The sequence below is a fragment of the Apis cerana genome, linkage group LG15, assembly GCF_029169275.1.
Source record: "Apis cerana isolate GH-2021 linkage group LG15, AcerK_1.0, whole genome shotgun sequence".
Lineage (NCBI taxonomy): Eukaryota > Metazoa > Arthropoda > Insecta > Hymenoptera > Apidae > Apis > Apis cerana.
Window position 1 is genome coordinate 2,706,042 of NC_083866.1, and position 26,013 is coordinate 2,732,054.

General features: G+C 29.2%; 1 protein-coding gene across 2 annotated transcripts in view; it reads left to right on the forward strand.

Moving 5' to 3' along the window:
• Nucleotides 1-26,013, forward strand: part of LOC107993341 (syndecan) — a 162,328-nt gene that overhangs the window by 116,842 nt on the left and 19,473 nt on the right. Inside the window, exon 1 of one of the 2 annotated variants that reach the window (XM_062085450.1) lies at nt 12,665-12,743. The exons of the other annotated variant lie outside the window; for it this stretch is intronic. Within the exon in view, the coding sequence (XP_061941434.1) occupies nt 12,720-12,743 (24 nt within the window). The 5' untranslated portion in view covers nt 12,665-12,719. Of the gene's footprint in view, nt 1-12,664; nt 12,744-26,013 lie in introns of those variants that run through there. 2 annotated transcript variants of the gene reach the window in all.

Sequence of the window (26,013 nt, forward strand, 5' to 3'; positions counted from 1 at the left end):
ATTATATGTTAAATTAGCTTAAAATTTCTCTTAAAATTAATCTATAATTACATCTGAAATTAACATTTAAAATTTTTCTTCAAATTAATTTAAAATTATCAAAAATACTTAACATATCTATGTAAAATCACGAAACACATTATCCAATTAATGCGAAACAATAAAACCAAATAAAAATTTCCATATCATTAACTTTATTTGAAAATCGATTCGAATCGATTCGTGATAATTGATTCATCGTTTTCATTTGCGACTATCACGCCACTAGATCCAGCAATTCTTTATATATCCCATTGTCGTCTCCGAATCGAAAAGCTCAAAGATCGAAGATAATAATCGAACGTCGATTCCACTGCCACCTAGTAGTAACGATGCAATATAGATATAGGAAACAGTAGTGATGCAAGAGGATAGAAAAGGAAAGAGAACGCAGAGTCGCTTTCATCTCAAAGACAGAAGAGAGAGAGAAGCTTCTGCGAACGACACGCCGAGGACAAAAGAAACGAACTTCCTCTCTCTGGCCATCGCAATGAAGAAGTGGAAAGGAAACCAAGAAAAATGGATGGCCCTGCTTCGACGAGCCCTTTGAGAGAAGAGAGAGAGAGAGATATAGGAAGAGTGAGAGGTAAGAAGGACTTTGGCCGATAACAATAAGGTGTTAATTAAGCAGCTGGTAAAGAGAGGCGGCTTGGTTAATTCCAGAAGTTGAATGGAAATGGCTCAGGGTATGAAAGAGGCGCGTGCCAGCTTACTGCCAGGATACGTTCCTTCTTTTGTCTTTATCCTTTTAGTATCTCTTTTTCAACTTTTTTTCCTTTGTTCTCTTTTTCTCCAGCTTAAATATCGAGTCAATGACATAGAAACTTTTGTATAGTTTGACGCTTTTGAGAGTAATTGAGTATTATATGGGAAAAGTAAATTTACATGAATTGTGAGGTTAGTAATTTTAAATGTAATTTTAAATTTAAATTTCAGAAAAGTTCCACATAAAATTTTAGATTCACTTTATTTATAATTTTAGATGCAATTAATCTTAAGAAAAATTTCAATATTAATAATAATATTAATTAAAGAAAGATAATTTAAAATTAATTTCAATTCTCATATTAGTGATTTCCTTAGGTTGATTTGAGATATGAATAATTTTAAATTAATTGTAAATACAGTTTCAGCTACATTTTTAAAAAATTTAGATTAATTTTAAAGCTTTAAATTAATTCTGAAAATAATTTTATATTAATTTTAAGTTGAAATATATAATTTTTGATGCTTGATAAAATTTAAGAATTAATATTAGGATTCTAAATATAATTTCAATTTTTGTAACATTACTAAGATCTATTAAAACATTATTTTTTAATTAAATTTTTTATTATAAATAACATTGTATTCTCTCGTTTTCTTTTTTTTTTCTTTTTATTTTTCATTTTTAAATTAATTTCAAGTTTTAAATTTTGGAGAATCTGGAATTTGAGATTAAATTATAGCATAGATATTTTAATAGAATTATTTAATTATTAAAATATGTCTTTCTTTTATAGATTCTTTCGAATTCTTTTTCAATTCTATTTCAATTTTTTATTTTTCAAATTGATTCATGGTTGACTTACTTGGTTTCGAAATCAGAAATTTTCATAGTCATATTTATTTAATCTATATTTTTTTCAATATTCTCTATACACGATAAAAGTTATAAATAAGAAAAATGTTCCAAAATGATTATTTTTTTTATTAACCAAATTTTTTTTCTTAGAAAGAAAAGCGTCCTATTAATAAAAATGTATCATAAAGAGTAAAACAACAATTGCTTCAAAGAATTATTTCACAAAATCACTTTCACACTTTGTCAAGAGTGGACAAAACGTTCATAATTTCTCAAGTGATTATAATACGATACAATACAATAAATTTATAATTACAATAAAGTACGTAATAATTTTATCGCGATGAATTTGCCAATTTTATTGCCAGAGTACGTGTACAAAAATAAAAAGAAGATAAACAAAAGAGGAGAAAAGAGAAAAGGGGGAAGAATAACTTGGAATCGGATCGATCATCAATTATCTCGAGGGCTGTCCATAAAATAGCCGACAACTGTCGTGCTGTATCAGAGATGAGACGAGCGAGACTAATCCTCTTTTCGCCGGTTTTCCCGCAGCTAGGAAACAAAACCGGGTCTTTCGGATCAATGGCGGACTTGTCGTGTAACGCTCTCGCCGATCGATTCGGTGATTTGAACCGGGACGCCATCGTTCCTCTGGTTTAATCCGGTTGTTCCGCCACGGAATGGAATTAATAGCACGGAATAAAATGTTCCGGCGTTATTCACGGAGGACAGTAAACCGCAGCCGGAAACCAAAGCGTAATTAAATAGAAGACCGTTCGATCTGCTGTAGTACCGATCGTTTAATTTCGATTTATCGCCTCGCTCGGTCACCGCCATCTTGAAACATGGCGAACTTCCGTGGTTTCCAGGGATGCTAATCGTTGAACGACTAATATAAGTGAATTAAAAGATACTTTTATATCTTTTAATCCACTTATTTTCGAAGCAAAAGGAAGATTAAATTTGCTCTCATATTTTTTATTATTATTCAGAATTCGATTATAGAGTATTGAATTATTAGGAATACGTGATTTCATTATTTCAATATATAATGTGAAAAAGTTGGATTAAGTTAATTTTTTCTTTTTTATATTATTATATTATATAAAGTTATTATATTTATTAGTAAGTAAATGGTATCCACGTGTATATATATATTTTTTTTTCTAAATTTTCTAAATATAATAATATTTTAAAAATTAGCATGTTTATATATATATGCTAATGTGTTTTGATGATTGTAATAATTTAAATTTTTCATTAATTAAATATTTAATTTTAACTTAACGTAAATTTTAAAAAATCTTACATTTTTGTCAAATTAATGATATTATTACACATATATAATTTCAGTTTTTCTCATATCTAATTTAGAATATGTTCAGTGGATTTGTTAATTTTTTTTTTATTAAGTTCTTATCTTAATAGATATCGTATTTGATATTTCAACGAATGTAATTACAATTGTGGAAATTAAAGCAATAAAAGTTTATTATCTTACATAAAATAATAATATTTTAAATAAAATAATGAAAATGATTAAAAACAAAAAAATTTTTCAATATTTAAATGCAACAAATTTATGATCCAAAATCTCTTCCATTGCCTTTTTTTTTTTTGATTTTTTCTTTGGGAATTTCTTTCTTTCTCTCTCTTTTCTTTTTTTAACTCCTTTAATTTTTTTTTAACTCCTTGCCAGCCGCTTTCCTGGACTTTATTTTCTCGTAAAGCTTTGCTCTCCGCGTTACTTTTTTAACGAGTAGCTGGGGTACAAAGACCGTTCCGTGAGAAGAGAAGCTTTTAGGAACACAGTACCGATTCAAAAACTCAGTCCGCTAGGCAGGATTTTAGGGACGTCGAGCAATTCAAATTCAGATCAAGGTTAATCTCCTTTCGGCATAAAAAGGGGGAACTTGGTAGTGACGGGAGTATCTTTCTAAAAGGAATTCTTTAGTTTCAACGGGAATAAGGATGGGTCCCATTTAAAGTAGTTTCGACATAATTACCGCCACTGTTCTTCTGTACCGTATTAGTGAGATTTTTTTAAATAGTGCGTATTTTAAAATGATCAATTTTTTGAAAGGATTTGATTAAATTTAATTTAATTTTTCACTACTATTTTTATGGGGATAGTTTAAAAGATTTTTTTGTAAAGATTACACAAGTATAAATTTATTTTAATAAAAATATAATTAATAAAATATGTATAAAATTATATTATAAAAAGAATTGTATTTTGAGATGAGTAGAAAATTCTTAAAAATATAAATTTATTTTTGAAAGAAGATATATTATTAGAAAATAAAATATGTGTTAAAATAAATATTATGGAAGTTGTGAATGATTATTATAAATTATTATAAAATATTATAAAATAAGAATGTGAGTACAAGTTAAATTTAATAAAGTAATAATGATTTATAGGTTAGGTTAAAAGAAGTTGAAATAAAATGAACGAAACAACAATGAATTAAAATAAAATCACAAAACAGGCAAAATTTCCATCGATCTATCAACGCTCACAAAAGAAATACAGAATAAAGAAAATAAGAAAAAAAAATATCATAAAAAATTAGAAAAGGAGAAACCAAAAAGGGAAAAGAAGGAACTTCATTATCGACCGATCTCTTCATCGAATTCCCTTTCAACTCGCGATTTTTCCCGCCATTCTTTCAATTCCACGATTCCATCAATGCCAGCAGCTTAATTATTCCACATTAAAAATAACCGAGAGCCACGGAATGAAAGCGAGATAAGCAATTCAGATTATTCGGTTCCCTTCTGCTTTCGGTCTCTTTTACCTCTTGGTTCATTGTAGAAAGAAAAAAAAAAGGTTTGAGAGAGAAGGATAGAAGGGGAAAAGGACGATCCGAGGGAGATCGAAAGATAAAGGAGCAGTCAGCGATTAACGTTGCCTCGTGCAAGAAGCGCGGAAATCCTCTCGTCGAGGTAAACTTTTTTAATTTCGAACATCCGTGGAAATTATCCACTAACTTCGCGAAGGTTTACTACTAGCCATCGCCACTCTTCTCTGGTCCACCCCTCCGCCTAGACACGCCTCATCCACGGAAACCTGGTATTCAAATTAACCAGAAAGTTCATCTCCCCTTTCGTTTTAATAGGTTACGGGTCTAGCAGGAGGAAAAATTAAGTTTCCTAGAAGAGGTTGGGTTATAATGAAATAATGGAGAGATAAAGGGATTTTTAAGGTATGTCCATCGACAAATTGAACCAGTAGGATTTGTTTTATAGAAAGGAATATGAAATATGAAATTGTTGAAATTATTAAAAAATTATAATTCTGATACGCTGAGAGAGTAAACAAAAGAATATTATTAAAACTGTTTTATTAAGAGATCAATCTGAAGTTATAAGAGAATAAACAAAGGAATATTGTATTCTTAAGAAAAATAATTCTATTGGATAAATTTAATGTGCTATAAGAGATTAAATAAAGAAGTATTATTCTTAAAGAATAGAATTTTGATTGATTAAGACAAAATTTCTAAAAATAATAAAAATAAAATAACGATAGATAGAAACATTTATATGATATATTCAATTAGCTGGTGTTAAAGTAAATGGTTTAAACTATTAAAAGATAAAGCTAGCACGTTATGATATAAAAGATTTTACTGTTAAAGAATACTTATAACCATACTTTATTATTAAAAAATATAATGTGAATATTGATAATATTTATGGGAATAATGCTGGATAAAAGGATTTATAAGATCAATTCTATTGTGCATTGACAAATTGAATAATGTATTGTGTGTTGATGAATAAAGATTGAGATTGTTGAAACTCTTCTGTTGAGACTATTGAGAGATAAATCTATTGTGTTAAAACTCTTTTACATATTCTCTTAAATACTATTCTTCTTAAAATTAAATATATTGTTATTGATAAAAAATAAAAATAAAGTTATGAATAGAGATGTTATTAAGATATTTTATTATCTATTGAGCAATTCAAAAATAATTAAAAAATAATACAAAAAATAATATTATTAAAAAAATAAACAAAATGAAAAAGATGAAAATATATTGGAATAAAAAAGTTTTAACTTTCAATATAATAATAAATAATATTTTATCCATCACATTTTCTTTTGCTTAAATACAATTACATTATAATGCAATAACAAATACAATAACAAATATAATAAAACATTCACACCAAAAAAGAGAAATAGAAACTTCAAATCTAACCTAACCTAAAATAAGAAATATACTTGAACTTCAAACTTTGAATATTAAAAATCATAAATAAGAATCCAACAACATAACTATGTATAACAATGCAATACCATAACTATGCATGTAAAAGTAATAGCAAATATTCATTGTTGAAATCACGAATTCTGCGTAAAACATAAAACGAGAAAACGCTTAACCCGCACAATTTAAAGGGACAGCACGTCGATTTCCATAAACAGTCGAACGACGAATGAGAAGGAGAATAGGTCAGAAAAAGAGAAAACACGAACGGTAGAGGGGAGATGGTAAAATCTTGACGGACGAATTGAAAGGGAAAAGTTGCAAGAGTTTCTCCGCAATTCGATTCCATTTATCGTTTCCAACATCCACGTGAGTGGTCATAAATTTTCGAAAGCATCAGAAATCCCCTCTCCTGGCCAGAATAAATGTTGTATTGTTTGCTTCGAAGGGAGGTATGTGTCATTCTGGATAGCTTTCGACTTCGTACCTAAGAAAACCGATATGCACCGGAAACGAAGTGTAAATCTTGCTGGTAATTCGTTATTGGTGATACGATACCAGAATAATTCTTCGTGAAGGAACGAGTTTTACGCTATTTTTTTTATTAAAATTTTGAATTGATTGCATAATAGAATGAACAAAAATGTGTGATTATTTTATAACGAATAATAAGATAAATAGAAATAAGAAAAGAAAATGAACAAAAACGAAAAAATATAAGGAAAATATGACAGAATTATAAATATCACAAATAAGAATAAATGAATGAAATCCGATTAAATTATATCTACGAATTCAATCGTATATAATATATTTTTGCAAAGAAAAATTTTTTGTTTTTCTACATGATTTAAGGAATTTTTTTAAATTTACTTGATACGATTAAAAATATAAAGTTAATTCCTGATGAACGATCAATAAAATTTAGATAAATTTAATAATTCCTAATCTCAATTTTGAGGTTATCCTCGTAATTATTGTATCTTTTTATCGTTAAAAACTTCTTCTGCAAAAAATTATGATATTTCATTTTGTTTGTTTTTAATATTTTTGATTAATGTTAAAATAGAACCAGAAATTGAAACATAAAAATTCAAAGATATTCGATAACGAGTTTGATTCCGTAATATCAATCGTCGTTAAACATAGCACCAATATATAAAATATTTCTTTTCAAACACTTGAAAGGTATAATAACCGGATATTCGCGAACAATGGTGAACGTGTAACGGAAGTGGCTTCTGAATTAATCGTTTATAAGATAAAAGAGCTCGTTTGACAAAGGATTGATCCTTCGATCGAGTTTTATTCTTAAAACGTTTCATCCTGCTCGTTGTAGAATGCAAATGGAAGATGAAACAATCGGTTTTGCTTAGTATCGATTGTAAAACTGTTCGAAATTGGCTGGTTATCTCGTTGAATAGTTGAAGTGACTAAATGAAAGGGTGAGGATCTTAAACACTGTAATGAAAATGGCCAGATGAATTAATTATTTCTTTGTATAATTAAAAGAATAATGAATTGAATGATAGTTGTATTATTTCGTATCGCGAATTATAACCTGTAATTATAAATGATAAATTATACTTATTCGACAAAAATAATATTTAAGGAATTATTTAAGATTAAACGTATCATATTATAGAAACTTTATAATGCAATCATAGATATATATTTTCTTATTCATATTTGTTATTTGTATTGTTTTCGTTTAAAAACGGTAAATGTTTTATTAACTTCTTTAACTTTAAACAATCTTTATTTTACTGCTATTTTCATCATCAAAAGCAAAGCAGAAATAATTATTGAATAACATTTTTTACATTTTACATAATTATTGATAATAGTTTATTATATTTTTATCAGTATTATCATTAATAGCACTAAATTATTATTTTAAATATTTTCGTAATTGTTAGAAATCATTTTAATAAAATAATAAAAAAACAAAACTGCCAAATAATATTAATACATCGTTAAAAAAAGAAAGGAAAGATTTTTCGATAGAATGTAATTCCTTTTTAATCTTCATTACTCCTTCGAAACGTTCATTGTTTCTAGCATAGATTCCAGCGATCGGTGTAAAAACGATCTTTCGATGATACGAATTTTTCGGGGTCAAACGGTTCATTTGCCACATTTAGAGAATTCCACGGATTCGAAGTAACTTCGGGGTAAAGGGGGGATGAAAAAAGAAAAAAAGAGAATTGACCCGAGAAGTTACGGCTGCGCCACGATCTAAAATATTCAAGAGATTCGAGAACTACGAAAGTGGAAATGGGTCAATTTCTCTTATCAAGGTATCCTCCGATCTCTGTGAAAGAAATAGAAATGTGTTGCTGATTCGATCATTCGATTCGCGGAAAGGGACACTAAAATCTGATAGGATTCAAAGGTAAGTTCAAATAGGATAAGATGAAATATAGTAGATAGAGATTGAGCGTTCATTATTTGTATCTATATAGAAATATTAATTCGATTTACGAAATTGAACAAGCTTTTATTTAATTTTTTTTTATGAAAAAATTATAATAATTCTTGTTTTTAGAGAAAAAAAATTAGATTTAAAATTTGTTAAAATTAGTTTATTGAATTGAACAAAATAGTTTAATTATTTTTTATATTATTCTAGACTAATAAGAATAGACTTGCAAGATTAATTCATATTTTTAAATCATTTCATTAATTTATATTTTAAATTCAATTTATTTATTTGTATTAATCTACTATTTTATAATAATATTTTAGGATTTATTCTATTTCAGATTCTAAATTTTTTAACCAAAAATTTATTAATACAATAATATTTTCTTCTACAAACTTCTAAGGAAAGAAATTTGTTTCCATTGTTATCTGTAATATGAAACAGTAAAGGGATGACACGAGTTTATCAAATTGAACATATTTCAACAATTATCCAAATAAACTGTATATAAAAATAATATAAATATTCAAATATTTCCTAATTCCATTATGTCAACATTGCGTCAAAAATATAGATTACATCTCGCGCGTACAATTTTGAGTCACATATTCTAATGAAAATACACATTTAATATAAATTTCCACCAATTATAAATATCATCACAATACGAATATTTTTCTGACAAACTGTTCGAAGCGAAAACATTATAAAAAATACCTGGATTTTAACTTCAATAATTCGTATCAATAGTTCAACGACCACTTATTTATTATTATTTTATTCGACCGAATTAACCAAAATAAAAAAAAAAATTATTCGAAGCAAACAGTGAAAATAAAATCGATCCTCTTCTCGTTATTATATCTATAAAATAAAGATAATGGAATATTTAAAATAATATACCGTATGTTTCGAATAAAAATCTCTTAACTTAGCATCTCTTAACTCATGTTCTTCTGTTGTTCACAAAGCCTACAAACTTTTTCCCTATTATAAAAAAAGAAAAAAAAAATTAACACCTCTAACAAAAGGCGGCAAATCGAAAGAAACGACATAAGTTCATTGAGCTCCAGAACAGCTTGTACTCCGTTATATCGATCCCGACATAATGTTGTGCGCGGCGGCTGACTTATTGACAAAGTGATAGAGTCGGGGCTTAAGGGGGTGGCTCGAGGATTCAGCGTCGAGAGGGTTGCACACACAAGCGTAACCAAAGTCCCCTTAGGAGTTATGCAGAATTATTTCGCGGGTCTGCGTTTGCCTGTCGAGCATCACAGCCCCTCCCCCCTTCCTCGACAAACTCTCTTTCGCGAGTTCAAGAGCACGAAGAGTTGATATTCGATTTGAAAATTAAAAGATGTTCGAGAGGGAGGATGCTTCTGTTAATTTAATTAACCGAAGAGTGGTTGTGACTTTTTACCCTTTCACATTTTTTCGGTTTTCAGATGTTTTGACGTTTCAATTCGGTTGTTAATATTGAACAGATTAGAAATTGAATGGAGGGATATATGAATTATTTTGGAAGAAGAAAAGTAAAATTTTTGGAAAATTTTCTTGCAAAATATTTGTTATTTCATTTGAAGCCTCATTTTCGAAGAAGATTAAATTTTGCATATCCTATAATATTCTGCGATAATTATTCATCACCTATTTCAATATTTTTATTTAAATAGCATTCATTATCTATGAATAATATATTACGAGCAATTAGAATAATAATTAATTAATTATACCAATTTATGAATATTATATATTCATAATTGAACAGAAGAAAGAATATTAAGAATTATTAAAAAATGTTCAAAAGAATTGCAAACGTGTATCTTCTTTCTGCATTGTCAAATAAAAATAAATCTGTCACAAATACTTTATTTTATGAAAAGTACAAAAATTAAGGAAACTCTTAATTAATTTAATTACCATCCTCAAAGGGGTTAATCGACGGTCGAGTACAAATAAAAATTTCCTCGATGATACATCAAAAAAAAAAAATAAATAAATTTGTTTTAAAATTAAATGAAATAGAAACGAATGCATAAAATAATTAAAGTTATCTCGCGGAGGAATTTCAGACCGCAGAAACAACTCCTGTTCGAGGATTCAATAGTAATCAGTTCTTAACATCCCGACCCCTCTCTTCAAAACCCTTCTCTCAACCTCCCCAAGCGAGTTACTATTCAGAATACCCTTTCGAAACCTCGCTCGACCCTCCTAAGCCGCCCCAAAACACCGCTATCGTTCCAACCCCGATCCACTTCCCAAAATTCCTTTCAAACACCGGGTCACTTCTCACCCATACAGCTCGATTCTCTGCACCCTGTCCTCGAAAACTAGTTCAGGCAAAGTTTCAAAGATCTGTGTGTGTATGCGTGGAGCTGTCCCTTGCAAGTTGATTTTTTGATCGAAATTAAAAAAGTTTTATTTATCGTAATTATTATAGCAATTCTTAATAATTTCAATTCAATGGAATATATTGCAGCACTTTGGTGTTGTATCTTCATTAAAATTCAGTATGAATATAATTTAAATAATAATTTAAATATGTAGAACTATGGTTTGTAAAATTTATAAATATAGTTTTCAATGATTTCAACGTAAAACAATTTTATTATCTTTGGCTACATTTTTTAACACATTATTTGCATATTGCATCTAAGGATATTATTGATAAAAGAGGTATTATGAAGTTATAAATAATCAACAATTGTAATATAAGATAACATTTAATGATATTTTTTAATGTATTTGAATGTTAAAATTATACTATCGAATTATTAATTTGAAGATTTATTATCAATGAAGAGGTTAAACAAATTTTTTTCAAATTTATCATGAGTCTATCTATTCACAATCATCTTTCAATAAGCTTCTACCTCCGTTAGACAAAAAGATCCAACGCGATACGATCTTTTAACCCACACCTTCCCCGCGCTATCTCTACGTCGTTGACCCACTAAAAACTTCGTAGAACCGGGTACAACGACACATAGAACGATTGCATTTTCCCTCGAAGAAAGGCGAACGAGGAGACGAGTAAAGCCCGGAGAGAAGTTAGGTTCGAGGGTGGTGTGTCAGTGGGGTGGTTGTGATATCATTACCCTCGAGTCTAAATTCCGGTACACGTAAGTAAGCGTATGGAGGAACATGATACGCCGGCTGACACGGCGGGCTTGTCTTATGAAACGTCGTGCAACCCCCCACGGATGAGCACAATATCATCCCCCGACTCGCGGTGGAATATCTTCCCTATAGAATAATGCCACGTCGTCGTTGAATGAATCCGCCAAGATTTCCGACTCGTGAATCGGATACACGAAAAATAATATAATGAAATATAATAAAATCGAATTATAAAATTAAAAAGTTAAAGTTTATTGAAATGGAAAACTGTTAGGAATCTGAGCTACAGTGTATTTAAATAAATATAATATATGCTAAGTTATTTCTTTATGCAATATTAATAATAACAATGGATAAAAAGTTTAAGAGAAACCTACTTTAGAAATAGAAAAAATCATGTTGAAGTCAATTTTTGTTTTATCCCGATATCTCAATTGGTTGTTGAGATATAAGGATTCGAAGTATCCAAACCGTTTACGACAATACAGAGATTATGAACGGATCTAGTGACTTATATTTTTTCCTAGAAATATGTTTTCCACTTGTCTGCAGTCAGGAATAGGTTAATAAGACGAACAAAAGATCTGACAAAGCGACAAAGACAAAAATAGTAAACGGATAAAAATTACCTTTTCGTTTACACGACGATATCTTGGGAACTAAAACTCGGTTCAAGGTGAACAAAAAAGAGTTTTAAAGGATAAGGTTTCACGCTTCTAATGATCGCTCATTCGTTAACCGGAAATCATTATCTTTGGAGTTATAACGATTTAAATTTTTCTAATTTTAATAGAGTTTAATCGGATATAAACGATTAAAAATTTTATTTTCTTTGTACGACGATATCTCGAGAACCGGAAGTTGTACCGAAAAAACATTTTAAAGCGTAAAGATTCTGCGCTTTCGTCTATTAATTTTTCGTTTATTAATTTTTATTTTAAAATTGTTGATATATTTTTTTTTATTTGATGAAAAAATATTGTTTACGAACTTAAGGACATTTAGGAGATTAAGGATATTTTAAAAATTATTTAAAACAAAACAATCTTTATTGAAGCTTCAAATAAGTAGGTATTATACTTTTTTTTTATAAAAATAAGAAAAAGTTGACAAAAGAGATTTTTATTAATTTAGTCAATTTAAAATATTAAAAATATGAATATAACTTTAAAAGTTAAAATAAAATATTTAAGTTTAGATTATAATACAATATTTTCTACATAATGTGTAATAATTTGCAATTCTGAAAAAATATTTAATAAAATATTCATTTTCATTTGTTTAGGTAAGCAGTGCAAGGAAGATAAAAATATGAGGACATAGCATATGTACCAACAACTTGCTGATGATATATCATATCCAACATGAGGTTTTTATATTATTATTTACATTAAGATTATATTATTATTAAAAATTAAAACAAAATTTTATATGAAATATTCAAATATCGAAATTTTGAGAACGCAAAGCATGTCTCTAATCAAGAGAATGTCGTTCATATTTAATGTGCTTTATTAACAAGAACATTGCCGTAATTATATTGTAATAAATGCATGATAATATAAATTTAATGAAATTTTAACGTATATGAAACGCGCGTGTTCTATCTTCATGATAAAATAACAAATTCCATGAATGATTACAAAAATATAATAAAATTAGTTATTTTCATGTTCGTTTCGTTTCAATATTCGTCAAATAAAATTTCCTTTGTAATAATTTCTTCTTTAAATTTCTCCATATTAATTCATATTTTATGAAATCGTCTACAGGCCATCATTTTATATCCCGATCGTTAAAATACAATCAAAGTTCTGAGAATTTAATCAAGAATTTAAACAAGAAAAAGAAAAAACGAAATTCAATTTTTTAATATTATTCCTTTTAATATTAATTTTATTTCTGATAATTTTATCCCTTTTTCATATAAAGCACGGTTCATTAAATATGATCAAATTCATATAAATTTTCAAAACAAGAAAATTCAAATTATCGATACTTTAATAAATATCGAAGTTCATTTAAAGTTTTAAAAAGCGTTCAATAAATATTAATATAATATTGTCAATTCTGAAACATTGATAAATGTACATATCGAATGTCTGAATACTTACAATCTTACTGAAAAATTAATTAAAATTAACCAATTCAACCAATTTGATGATTAAGTAATAGATAAAAAAATAATAGAAATTAGATATAATTTTAATTATTGTTGCTCTGATTGGAATTATTTAATATAAAATTATCACTTATTTCGCTTAAAAATATACCCAATATATTTCACACTGATAACAACGATAATTTTGAAATGCCACGAAACTAAAATGTGTAAAGTACAATAAATAATATTATTTATTTCGCAATATTTTACAGAGATCAATAAAATTTATGATCAACGTTTTAAGATTGTTAAAGAGAAAAGGAAAAACGAAATAAAATTTTAAATGGTCTCCCCCAATTTGATGGGCAGAAACTGCGCGTCGAACTAAACTATGCTTTTATATTAATTAATTTTCCAACCATACATTATTTATCGCGTTTCACGCTCGAAATGCCAATTATAATTCCCAGAAACGTTTCTCCACCTGCCAGCCTCTCCCAACCTCTCTTATTACTCGCTATTAACGAACACATGGTTGCCCCGGCAGCCGCATAATTCGCAAATACGATAATCTGAACTGTTTCGAAAGCGTGCTTTTGTCACCGACAGCGGAGAACAATCGTCCGATTTGAGTTTCAATGCTTTCGACCGGCCGCCATTTTGTCGCGCTTCACGGGTTTTTGACCGCGAAACAACATCTCTGGTCGAAAAATTGAAATATTTTCCTCACTCCGTACGATATATTCTAATGTTTCGCATAGATTTTTTCTTCGAGATCCTCTTTTCTTTTTTAAAATTTAATTTTCCTTTTCAATATTTTGAATTACTTAAAAAGTTTATTCCGATTAATTCGGTTCCCTCGAAGGAATTTCTATCACTTTAAAGTGCAAAACAATCTTGGAATAATGAATAACTTACCGCGTATTTTTCAAAAAGAGCTTGGCTTCTCAATTTTCTTAATCTTCCACCAATTTGTATTATCTATCCTCTTACCGGTATTCCGCGCAGTTTCAATAAAAAAAAAAAAAAAAAGAAAAAAAAAGGAGATGATCTCCAACTTATCACGAATTTCATCAGCTATTTTCCATCTTCCCTCTCGAAACGAAATCCTGTTCAGTCTGAGGAGAATTTTTCGCCGTCTGCGCGGTGGAAACTCAATTTTTTCCCCCCTCTCGCTCACTTTCCGCTCACTTTTAAAACTTTTCCCTCCCTTACCCATTTTTTCTTCCCCCCTCCCCTCGTCCCTCGTCCTCTATCCCTCTCTCAGCCGGCTCGAATCGCTTTATTCCAGCGAAAAACTTCTCGCATACATGCATCCGGAACGAATCGAAACGGAATAATGATCGAAGGGAAATTTGAATCGTGTTAAAATCACGTTCGACAATGAAAAGATAAGGATATGGATATGGTGGAATGATAGTTGGAAAGTGTGGAAGGAAGAACGAAACGGGAGAAGAGAATAGATTAGGTGTTGATTGAACTTTTATTTTCTCTTTTCTCGAATTTTTGAAGAAAAAAAAGAAAAGTGTAAAAATAAATGGATAAAAGCGAGTTTCGAAGATGTCGAAAAAAAGTGTTTGAAAAGAAAAAAACAATGGAAGAATGCGTTATTGTGTGGAAAAGAATTTCAGGAACAAAAGAACGATATGGGAGAAGATGTATCAATAATAACAAAGAATAACAAAGCGTCAACTATAAACGAATCGATCGTTACTGCCCCGATGTGTACGAATGTGTTGTATTATTAATAAGAATTTTAACGATCCTTGTAATTAATAATGCATAGTGTAATGTTTGTTTGATGAGTTTACTTTTGCAGAAGTTGAGACATGGAGAAATATGTGTGTGCACAGTGAATTGTAAATTAATCGATTTTGGGCGATCTATGATGTATAACCCGGCATCCAAATATTTGTGAACTGGAATGAACTTATGTTTTAATGGAATATTCTATGAACAATTGAATTTTATATGATTAAAAAAAAAAATCATTGAAATTGCATTTATCTCGATATATTATGGATATATCTAATATTCTTCGTCTTTTTGATTAAAAATTAAAAATTAAAAATTTAAAATTTAAAATTTTAAAAATTAAAAATTAAATTAAAAATTAGATTAAAAATTTTTTATATACCGTATTTTTGTTAAAATTTTTATTTGTTTTTCGTAATAATATCAATTATCGTATTGGCGAAGTAATACCGAGAGAGAAGAAAGAAAATTTTCATTTCCCATTTCCATTAGCGAAGAAAAACAAATTTTGCATAATATATTTTTATTATAATTTTCGATCATTTTATAATCCGTCACATTGCCAAGTAATACGAAAGAATGGAGAAAATTTCCATTTAAAAGAGAAAAACAAATGTAAATTTGACATATTACAATCTTTGTTCATTTAATAATCGAAACATCGCGGTGAATGGAAACAATTAAATGAAAAATTAAATAATCCGTATTCATTAAAAAGAAATAAAAATAAAAAAGAATAGTAATAAAATGATAATATGTTATATCATAATTTTTATTTATGATCTCATTAATCTTCAAGGAAATGGGGGGAAAAAAATTAATAATTCTATAATATCGCATTTTAATCATTGGATCATTTATATCATTTATAAGGGAAGAAAAAAGAGAAAAAAAATTTTCGATGAAAATTGAAATTTTATGACAATCAATTTAAATATCTATCTAAAAACTATCATATTCTGACAAAAAAAAAGTACTATTATAAAAGGAAAGAAAGAAAAATTTTTTCAATATCAACGTTAATGGAAATTTTACAATAACAAATTACTCTCATTTATAAAGGAAATCGATCGATCGATTTTATAATCGACTGAAAAATCATCGTGCCGTGCTGTATAACGTAATTAGAATCAGGCGGACGTTCCTTACTTTCACCGTGGCTTATGTAACAAAACGAAAAGGTTAACGCTCAGATGAGGAGAGTAGCGAGAAATACCAGACTCGATGCTCTTTCGCGATTAACCTGGAAACTTCTGCATTTTTTTTTCTCCTTCTTCTTTTTGTTCCATATTATCGAACCACCCTTCATTTTGCCATTATCCTTTACAGACGTAAAATTAGCGACAGTTAAAGTCAATATAATGTTATTACAGTGGTTATTTCGTTTATTGAGAGAGAAAATTTCTGTTATTGCATTTTTGGGAACGTTTTTTAAAAAATAAGAGATATAAGATAAATCATAACTATGAATTTTAATAAATTCGTTGGGATAGTTATACATTATTATGAATTATTCATTTATTTCCAGGTTTAATTATTACATTAATTATTGAGTAGTAATCGAATTGCATTTGCATTGGAACGCGGTGATATAGGTTTCGAGAATGATGGAAAATTGTAGAATAATTTTAGAATATGATGAATTCGAGTTGAAATAATTTATATTTCGTGCCATTGTTGAAATAAAAAAATCATCAATTTTGACGTAATGTAATTGGAGAAAAGTTAACATAATAAATTTGAAATTAATGTCAGGCAAGGAAAATATATTTGTAGTAAAGAACTGATTGCTTGAAAATTTTTTAAATTATTAATTTTGTATAAATATCGAAAATAAAATTATAATTTTTAGTTCATGTTTTATTAAATATATTTTTAAATATTCATAAATATGCCAACGATTACAGGATTCATAACAAAATTTATTTATAAGTTATTAAAATATTATCAAATGAGTGTCGGTAATTTTTCTCTATTTTATTTCGGTTTTATTTATTTTTAAAATACTGTCAAAACTATCCTACGTAGATAATATTCTGTTAAAAAAAAACGAGATATTTACATATAAAAAAAATATTAAATTTTCAATCTTAGATCAAATGATAACAACTTTTTTTCACAAATTTATTTCAATTTTGCTTTTTTAAATAATTATCACAACTATCTCGTGTAATATATATCAACCGAAAATATGGAATCATGTTCCATTCTTTTCATATCAAACATTTTTTCAATTTTGTTATTAATTTGAAATTACATATGTTAATAGTAATTTCATTTATTGTTCTAAAATAAGAAAATTCTAATCTAATTATCTTTTAAATATTTGAATTTACATATTTGGAATAATATGTTGGTAATACCAAAGTTTTTACCGACAGTGTAAAATAGAAACCAAAACTAACCTAAAAATGTCGATCGATCGGTACGAAAGTTTTCCGCGAACAAGGGAGGCTCTTTTCTGCTTATTTCGCGAAATAAATCGCCGATGTATCCGCGATCCGGCCATATATTTTTCTTATCGTAATGGAAGACGGACGTGTTCACCGGATCCTGAAGCTGAACAGAATGCAAGGACACCGAAACGTGTCTTTTCTCACCGGGGTCAGCGAAATGGATGAGAATAGATCACACTTATCCTCGTAATAGATCTGTCTCGCGATGCAAATTTCCATCAAAAGAAAAAAAAACGATAATTGAAGTATTCCCTTACGTTTCACGTTCGATTTTTATTGCATCCTATTTATTATCTCGTGCAATTAATCGAAGAGAAATAGAAGATGAGTGAAACATAACCTTAAAAATATTGTTTTATATCTTTTATTTTGTTTTATGCGATGAATGATATAGAATTAAAAATGAAGATATTTTTTGATTTATTAATTTTGATCAGAAAATCAATTTGCTTTAACTAAATTGTTCAGAAGACCTGTATTAAAGAAAATAAAAATAATTTGATGTTTAGAATCAATTCCATTAAAATTTTAGATGTAAATAAAATTACGGAAGATTGATTGATATATAAATACACACGCTATGTAAAATATTACAAACTGTTTTTTTAGAAACTTATAATTTCTTTTAAATTGAACAATTTAAAACAACTAAAATTATACATATCGTGTTAAAAATAGAAGCGAATCAACTTTTATCGCGTTGAAGCGTTTTAATAATTCAAGATTCATATAAATAACGAAAATTATGGAAAATTGAATACAAAACCGAAAAGGGATTTCAATCAAATCGAAACAGGATAAAAATACAAATGAAAATTAAGATCGATTTAATCCAAATGGAAAATAGTTACACGATATAATCCGTAAGTATTTGTAACATAGCAAATGAGAAAGGGGACAATTAAGTGTAATATCCACCAAATGTTGATTTAGTAATTGGTGCATTGCCGTAATAAAATTAACAACGCTCGAATTATCAATTTCAATACTAGAATTTCACCGTACAATTATAATGAATTAGAGGTATTAAATTCAATTCAATTAGAATACACCCTCTTTAATACCCTATATAAATGAGGAGATGAGATTAGTTACAAATAATACGATTAAGTGAATTCCATTGATTCATAAAACTAATAATAAATCGATCCGTGAATTTTCTGAATCCAAGACTGAACTTTTTGAAATAATTTTAACACCTAACCATTCCAGATTGCCGCTGATATTGAAGTCCGTTGAAATCGCCGTTACAAGATTAAACGTTGAAACGTGGCCGAATCATTAATTTAATCATCGTACGTAATCATCGGTTTCCATTAAAATCCGGAATTGGCTGCGTAAACGTTGCGAATCCCGGAACGAGGCAGCTTGAAATTCCGTGAAATCGATGATTGAAATTTACCAGTTGATGCCGTTACGAGGAAAAGGGGGAGGGGGGAGGAATCGAATTAAAAAATGGAATTTTCCCTGGACTTTTCGACGAAGGTAATTGTTAAACCGTGAAAGCTGGGAAATGGAATTAAATGGTACAACAGACGCGAAAAATAAAGTGCAGGAACCGATAACGCGTTATGGAAGGGTCGAGTGTATTTATTAAATGGTGAAGAGCAAAGTGTGTTTGTTAAAATGTATTATCATAATGTTGGGTCTTGTTAAGGATTACTTACTTAAAAATAAAAGTCAAAACTAGATGGATTTTTCGAAAGATAAATTTATATGAATAAAATGGACGCGTTTATAAAGAAACATATATATTTTTTATCGATCTTTTATAATTATAATTCCATTAAAAAAATTAAATAATCGCCTCGCTATAATGATTTGTTCATTTCACAATAATTTAATTTCTATCATCTGTGCAATCATTATTCTATAATTATTTTTCTTGAATACTATATTCTTCGAGATGACTTTCGCAACGTCTAAGTCTTCGACTTAAACCTAGAAATTACATAAGAAGCGAACAAAAGAGGAATAAACGCTGAGAGGAGGAAGAAACCAAAGCTAGGAAAGAGATATCTTTAGAACACACGGTAAGAAGATTGGAAAAAAGAAAAAAACAAAAATTAAGGATCTGATAGGGATCATGAGCTGAATAAAGAAAAATAAATTACAAAAAAAAAAAATAGAGGATTTTGAGGAAAGATAAATTATTTATTATATGTATAATAATTATTACGTTTCATATTTTAACATAATTGAAATAATGATAAATATTGATAATTCGCGCCCTCTATCGTTATTACCCTGAACGAAAATAAAGAATATTGGAGCAGAAATACATATTTCTAAAAATATATAATAATCGCATGATTAATGCACAATTTCGTACCTAGGAAAATAATATTATATATCTGAGTTGATAACTCTTAATAATAAACTTATATTTACCTCTGCAAAAAAGAAAGATAAAGTTAAATAAAAAAACGAAGAATTGAATGTGATTAATCATCCCCAGAAACAAAGAGGAACACAGAACAAATGAAAAATCCCATCCAACGATATCATTCTTAATACATCCATAAAGAAAATAAAAGATGGACCAATAAAACCAATTCTCGTTGTTATTCGCTATCATATTTGCGAACGTATCATTCATAGATCCCCGTAGTGGAATAGGTTCCAGAATATTTCGATGAACCATGACCGGATTTTGGCTCGACTTGAACCACGCGTAAAGAGCCTTGGCCAGAATTTCCTTGGCCCCGTACCTCTGTCTGGCCCCATTGAAATTATAAGAACGACGGTGTCTGGAACACGTCGCGATAATTGCTCCTTCTCAGACAGACTTCCGCCGACGGACGACTTTCCTCCTCTTTGTTCCGGAATTGGAAAAGTGCGTCCGTGTCTGTGAGACACGAATATATGTTTTGAGACGGTTCCACGTTGCTACGAAGGCTATTGGAAAGTTGAGGAAAAGGGAAGAGAAGTTTGTGAAACTTGGAAGAATGGAGGATCCAACTTTCGGAAGCGTGTATTTGTTTAATTCGATCTTGGGAGCGGAAGTGGATGGTTTCGGATGATTAATGATTTTTTTCTCGAAATATTAGGGAAAATTGAAGAAGAAAAGATTTTTTGTCTCGTTAATAATATTATTTATAATATTACTTTTCCTTTGGAATTGGTAATTTTTATAAAATTTTTTGATACCAGAGAAGAAAATAGACGAGGAAATAGAAAAATGAATAGTTTAATAATTAATTATCTTTGTTGAAATATTCTTAGACATTCTTAAAAACAATGAAATTAATTAAGGAAGAAATCGAGAATTTGATATAATATTCTTAATCATTTTCCAATATACAATCAAAAAAATGAATTTAACGACTTATTTACAGTATGGACCAATTAAAAATTATTAAAGAAAATTCCTTAAATGAAAAAAAAAGTATTTTGCAATAATTCATTAATATTCATTAATATTCCACTCGCGCGTGATTTCGAATCCTCTGCCACCCTCTCGAGCGTAACAAATCGCGCGCACGCAATCGCGTAAGTGGCGAGTGAGCGATAAATTAATCAAGCATCTCCGACACGCGAGGACCTCGACTTCCGTCGCGCGAGCCGGAAACCATCGTATCAAAGTGGAGAGGGGGGAATCGATCCGGCTGAGGGGGTTGGAAACTATAGAGTACATAGTCTTCGAGGAGGAGAAGAAGCTGGGGAAGAGGACAAACGTAGAAACAGTGTCTTTGATACAAGGTTTCTGCTTGGTCCTTTTCATTTCCAATTCTTTTCACGCTTACGTGAACGATACCTGGTGAGTTTGAAGTTGAATTGTTTGAAGATGTAAATTCAAAGATATTATTTTTCGTTTGATATGGGGGTAGTTTTCGGAGTATCGAAATTTTTTCTTTTTTTATCTCGAATCGAAGAGTTTGTTTTTCGAATTTTGTTGTATTTTTTTCGTTTTGAATCTTTCACATAGATCGAAGCAAAATATCGGTTTGTTTTATTTTTTATTTATTTATTTATTTTTGTTTTTTTTTTTTTTTTTTGGTTTTGAATTTTTCTTCTCTTGTTTCGATTTTTTTTCGGATTAGAATATTAGAATTAAAATAATTGATTTGTAAAAAGGGTGATTAAAATTAGATGTTATTAAAAAAATTATTCAATATTTCTTAAAAATGATGTTTCAGTTGGAAAGACATTTGAGTATCTCAAACTCCTAATTAAAAATAATCGGTTAATATTACTAAGGTATTATTAAAAAGTCTCTCATTTTCTTTGAATTTCTCGTGTTTCGTGTTGTATTAGAAGAAGATCCTTCAACTTTTCCTAACTTATAATTAAAAGCAATTTGTTGAAATTAGCTCTTCTTATTATTATTTTTCTAAAATTCCTCCAGTTTTTTATTATTACAAGATACAGAGTGATTCAAATTTATAATTAAAAATGATATAAAATAAAAAAATCAACAACAAAGTTATTGAATAAATTTTCTAAAATTTCTTGAAATTTTATATTTTTGTTTCATTAAAGAAACATTTTAAATTTAATTTCTAATAAATAAAAATAATTGATTGAAGCATTACTTATTAAAAAAGTTACTAAAATATCACTAAAAATTACTAAATTTCAAGAATTCGATTGTTATGATACAAGAAAATTCTAAAAATTTCTAAAAAATTTTACTTCTTCAATTTTCAATTATTTATTCAAAAAAATTCAAAATGTTTCGAAATCATAAATGAAGATAATATTATCAAAAAATTTCTAAAAATTCAATTTTCGTTTTCAAAAAGTTCAATTGTTTCATACGATATTAAAGAGAGATATAAGCCGTCTTGAGTCCATCGTTGGAAGCAGTCGGTCGAGGGAGGGTGGCCCTTGTATTGATTCACAAGTCTACCCCTCTTGTTCCCTTGGAACTCCGTAGAGCACGAGGAGGGAGGCGAACGAGAGGGAATAAGGGTGCAAGTGGTAAAGGAAAACGTCAGACCCCTAAAACATTGGCGTGGGATGTCGAACTATCGCATAAATTAGTCTGCAGCCCCTTTTGTAGGGGCTGGGAATTGTATCTCGTTTCTACTTTTCGCTTTCGTCTTTCCTCCTTCTTCTTCTCCTCACACGTTTTCTTTTTGCCAACGTAAGATCGTAAAAGTTGCGCGGAGAAGTTCTGAAATGTTTATCAAGGGGCATAAGAAATTAAAGTTTTCCGCTCCTAAGATTTTAATTTTAAAATAGTTTAGAATGTATTGTGTATAATTTTATGCATATTATTTTATACATATTCAATATCTTTTTTTTTTCACTCTAAAAAAAAAGTCTTCAATTTCAAAATTGGACACCTCGTATGTGGTAGATCCATTAATAACAACTTTAGATTGCTCCCAATGTTGAAAAAAATACTAAAAATTGGAAAAATATAATTTTACATACACCAAAATATCCAAAAAATAATGAATCTCTATTCTCAATGTAAGATATATAGAATAAAAGAAACGTAATTTATCGATTTATTATTGTTTTATTCATAAAAAATTTTTTAGATTAAAGAGCAGAGAGATTAAATTCTTATATTACTTATTTTTATATCAAAATCACTCAAAAATCATATCAAAAATTAATTTTGACTCCCTCTTGTTAGAAAAAAACCTCATCCCTGATTTAACCCGTCATCCCTGCACAAACACCCAAGCTTTAACCATTCAATCCGCACATCGATCCCCGAGTCACAATCGAATATGCAAAATATGAAACATAAAATGAAAAAAAAAAGGTTCCCTACACTTCTCTCTATCCTTCTGAGCTTCTCCATCTATCCCAGCTCACGAAGACTCGTCAATTCCATGAAAAAAAAAAAAAAAAGATATCGAATATCGATCGAACTCTTTTCCAACCCTTCTTTTTTTTCTTCTTTCTCGGCCTCATATTTTCGTTAGGTCCGTATTTTCACGAGAAATTTCCAACTGAAAGCTTAGTCGGGGATGGTGATTCCACGTTATTTTTCTCCTTTTTCGTACGCTACTGACTCTGCAACGGGGGATAAGTAGCATTGAGAATCGGAAAAGGATTTAGTCGGAGGGGCCGAATCCGGAATGGGCGGAATTATCGTGCGGATTTCGAGAACCACCCTCTCTTCGAGCAGCACGCGACGTTTCCCTATAACTTTCTCTCCCTGCCTTCTCTTCTCTGCACGCAACGAGGTTTAACGAGGGGACGTCTCGCTAATGACGCTAATTATCGGTTCGAATTATTTTGTTTGAGAAGCGACCGTGTCCTCGAGAATATGAGAATTGGGTTCGATGCTTCAATAACGAAGAGATCGAAGTGGAATTTTGTTCCTTGTTGTTGGTGATTTTTTTAATTTTGGACGAATTATATTGCGCGTATTATTGTATTGTAAACGTATGGAAGAAAGAAGAAATTCCTTTTATTTTTCCTTTCTTGAAAATAATAACATTTAACACTCGATTCTAATTGAATTTTAATTAATTAGAAAATCAAATTTATGAAAATATTTTATCAAAATATTCGATCTGCAGCTATTTTGTGGAATTTTACTCTTCTTGTATTATGATTATATATAAATGAAAATTAAATCACTTTTTCTTTTTAATTATGAAAATTTATTTTGTATCTCTTATTCCTCTAACCGACTTCTGAAAATTGTATTATTAATCTGAACATTATAAATATCCATTACAAATATATATAATTATAATTAAATGTAATAAATACTTACTAGTATTAATTGGCTGCTCCTTACTAAGGGGTTAAACAATTTCAACGAGATCCAAAGACAGGCAAAATCGTCTCTTTAGGTATAATCGGTATAATCGGTGTGAATCGTCGGTTTTCGAGAGGAAAACAGAGGGTAAGACAGTCCGATCGAGCGTTAAACGAGCGTTCAATCGAGCAAAACGGACGGTTCGCTCGGTCAGAAAAAGAGACGGCCTTTAATTCGTTCCGGGCGTGCACGCGTTTAGGCGCGAGCAGCCGAAGCGTGCCGCGCCAAAACGATGCTTATCCGCGTCGAAAACCCGCTTGTTAAATAACTGTATGGTGAATCGAACCGGTTCTTCGCAAGACCAAAAGTCAAGTAAAATAAATGAATTGAAAAATTGAAAAATCGAGGAATTGTTTGTCGATACTGGTGGATAATAGATAAATGATCATTAAGTTTATACGAAGAATTTAAATACGTTGTAATTATTATTAGCTTATGATATGGATAAGGAAAATGCGAGATATTCATATTAGAAGTTTAAACTGATGATAGTAATTGCTAGTTTATAATATATAATAAGCATAATATTAGTAAGTATTCTATTAATATATTATATTATAGTATTATGTTATAATATTAATGCTATTTTATAATGTAGATAGAAGAGTTATAAAGACTTTTTAGAAGTTTGGATATGATATAATAATAGTATTCTATTAATATCTTATATTGTAGATAAATAATAATAAAAGAAATATTAGAGAATGTAAATATTATATATAAGTAGTATTAAAAGATAAAAGATAAAGAGAAAAGAATTTATTATCTAATAATATAAAAAGAATATGAGATTTCTAATTAATATTAGAAATTTGTATTATTGTATTTAGTGATAACATTAATAGTAGTTGATGATGGTTATAAGACTTTTAAGTGATATTAGAATTTGATTCATGATGTACTGTTAATAGACACCACTTTTTATTAAACTTTTATTGTATTGTAGTTTATAATATATTAATACTACTATTATATTACTTAAATACTATGTTAATAATTATATAAAATTGCAATATCCTATTTTATAATATATTATTTTTATATTTATATATTATATTTTATATTTTATAATATATTATTTTTATAATAGATTAATCACTCGCATTCTCAAAATTCCTCCAAAAATTCTCACGCTTTCATTATCGCATCCCAAAATCTCTTGTTGTTGCATTTTCATTGTCGAACGAATATCGTCACGTACGTATCCAGTCTGCTTATATAGTTACTTTTATGTAATTACGGACATCGATAGAGGATTCGTGCCGATAACGAGTCGAGTGCTTCGATTCAACCAGAAACAAGGCTCTCTCTTGTTTTTTCGTCGCTTTCACCCCCTCGACCTCGTGTATCGACCACCCTCACGTATCAAGGCCAAACTTGAAACAATGCGGCCGTTGAAGTCGGTCGAAGCTTTTATTGGACGTCGAACGAGCCAAAACCTGGCAAAATCTGATGGTGCACACGACGAAGAGGGGAAAAGAGTCGCGGCTTGACTCGAATTCGAGACGTTCGAAGGCTTATTAAGGCCAAGTGTCATCCGGTGCAACGACTTCCTTCCAATCCTCTAAAAACTTGGATATCATCTAAGAAT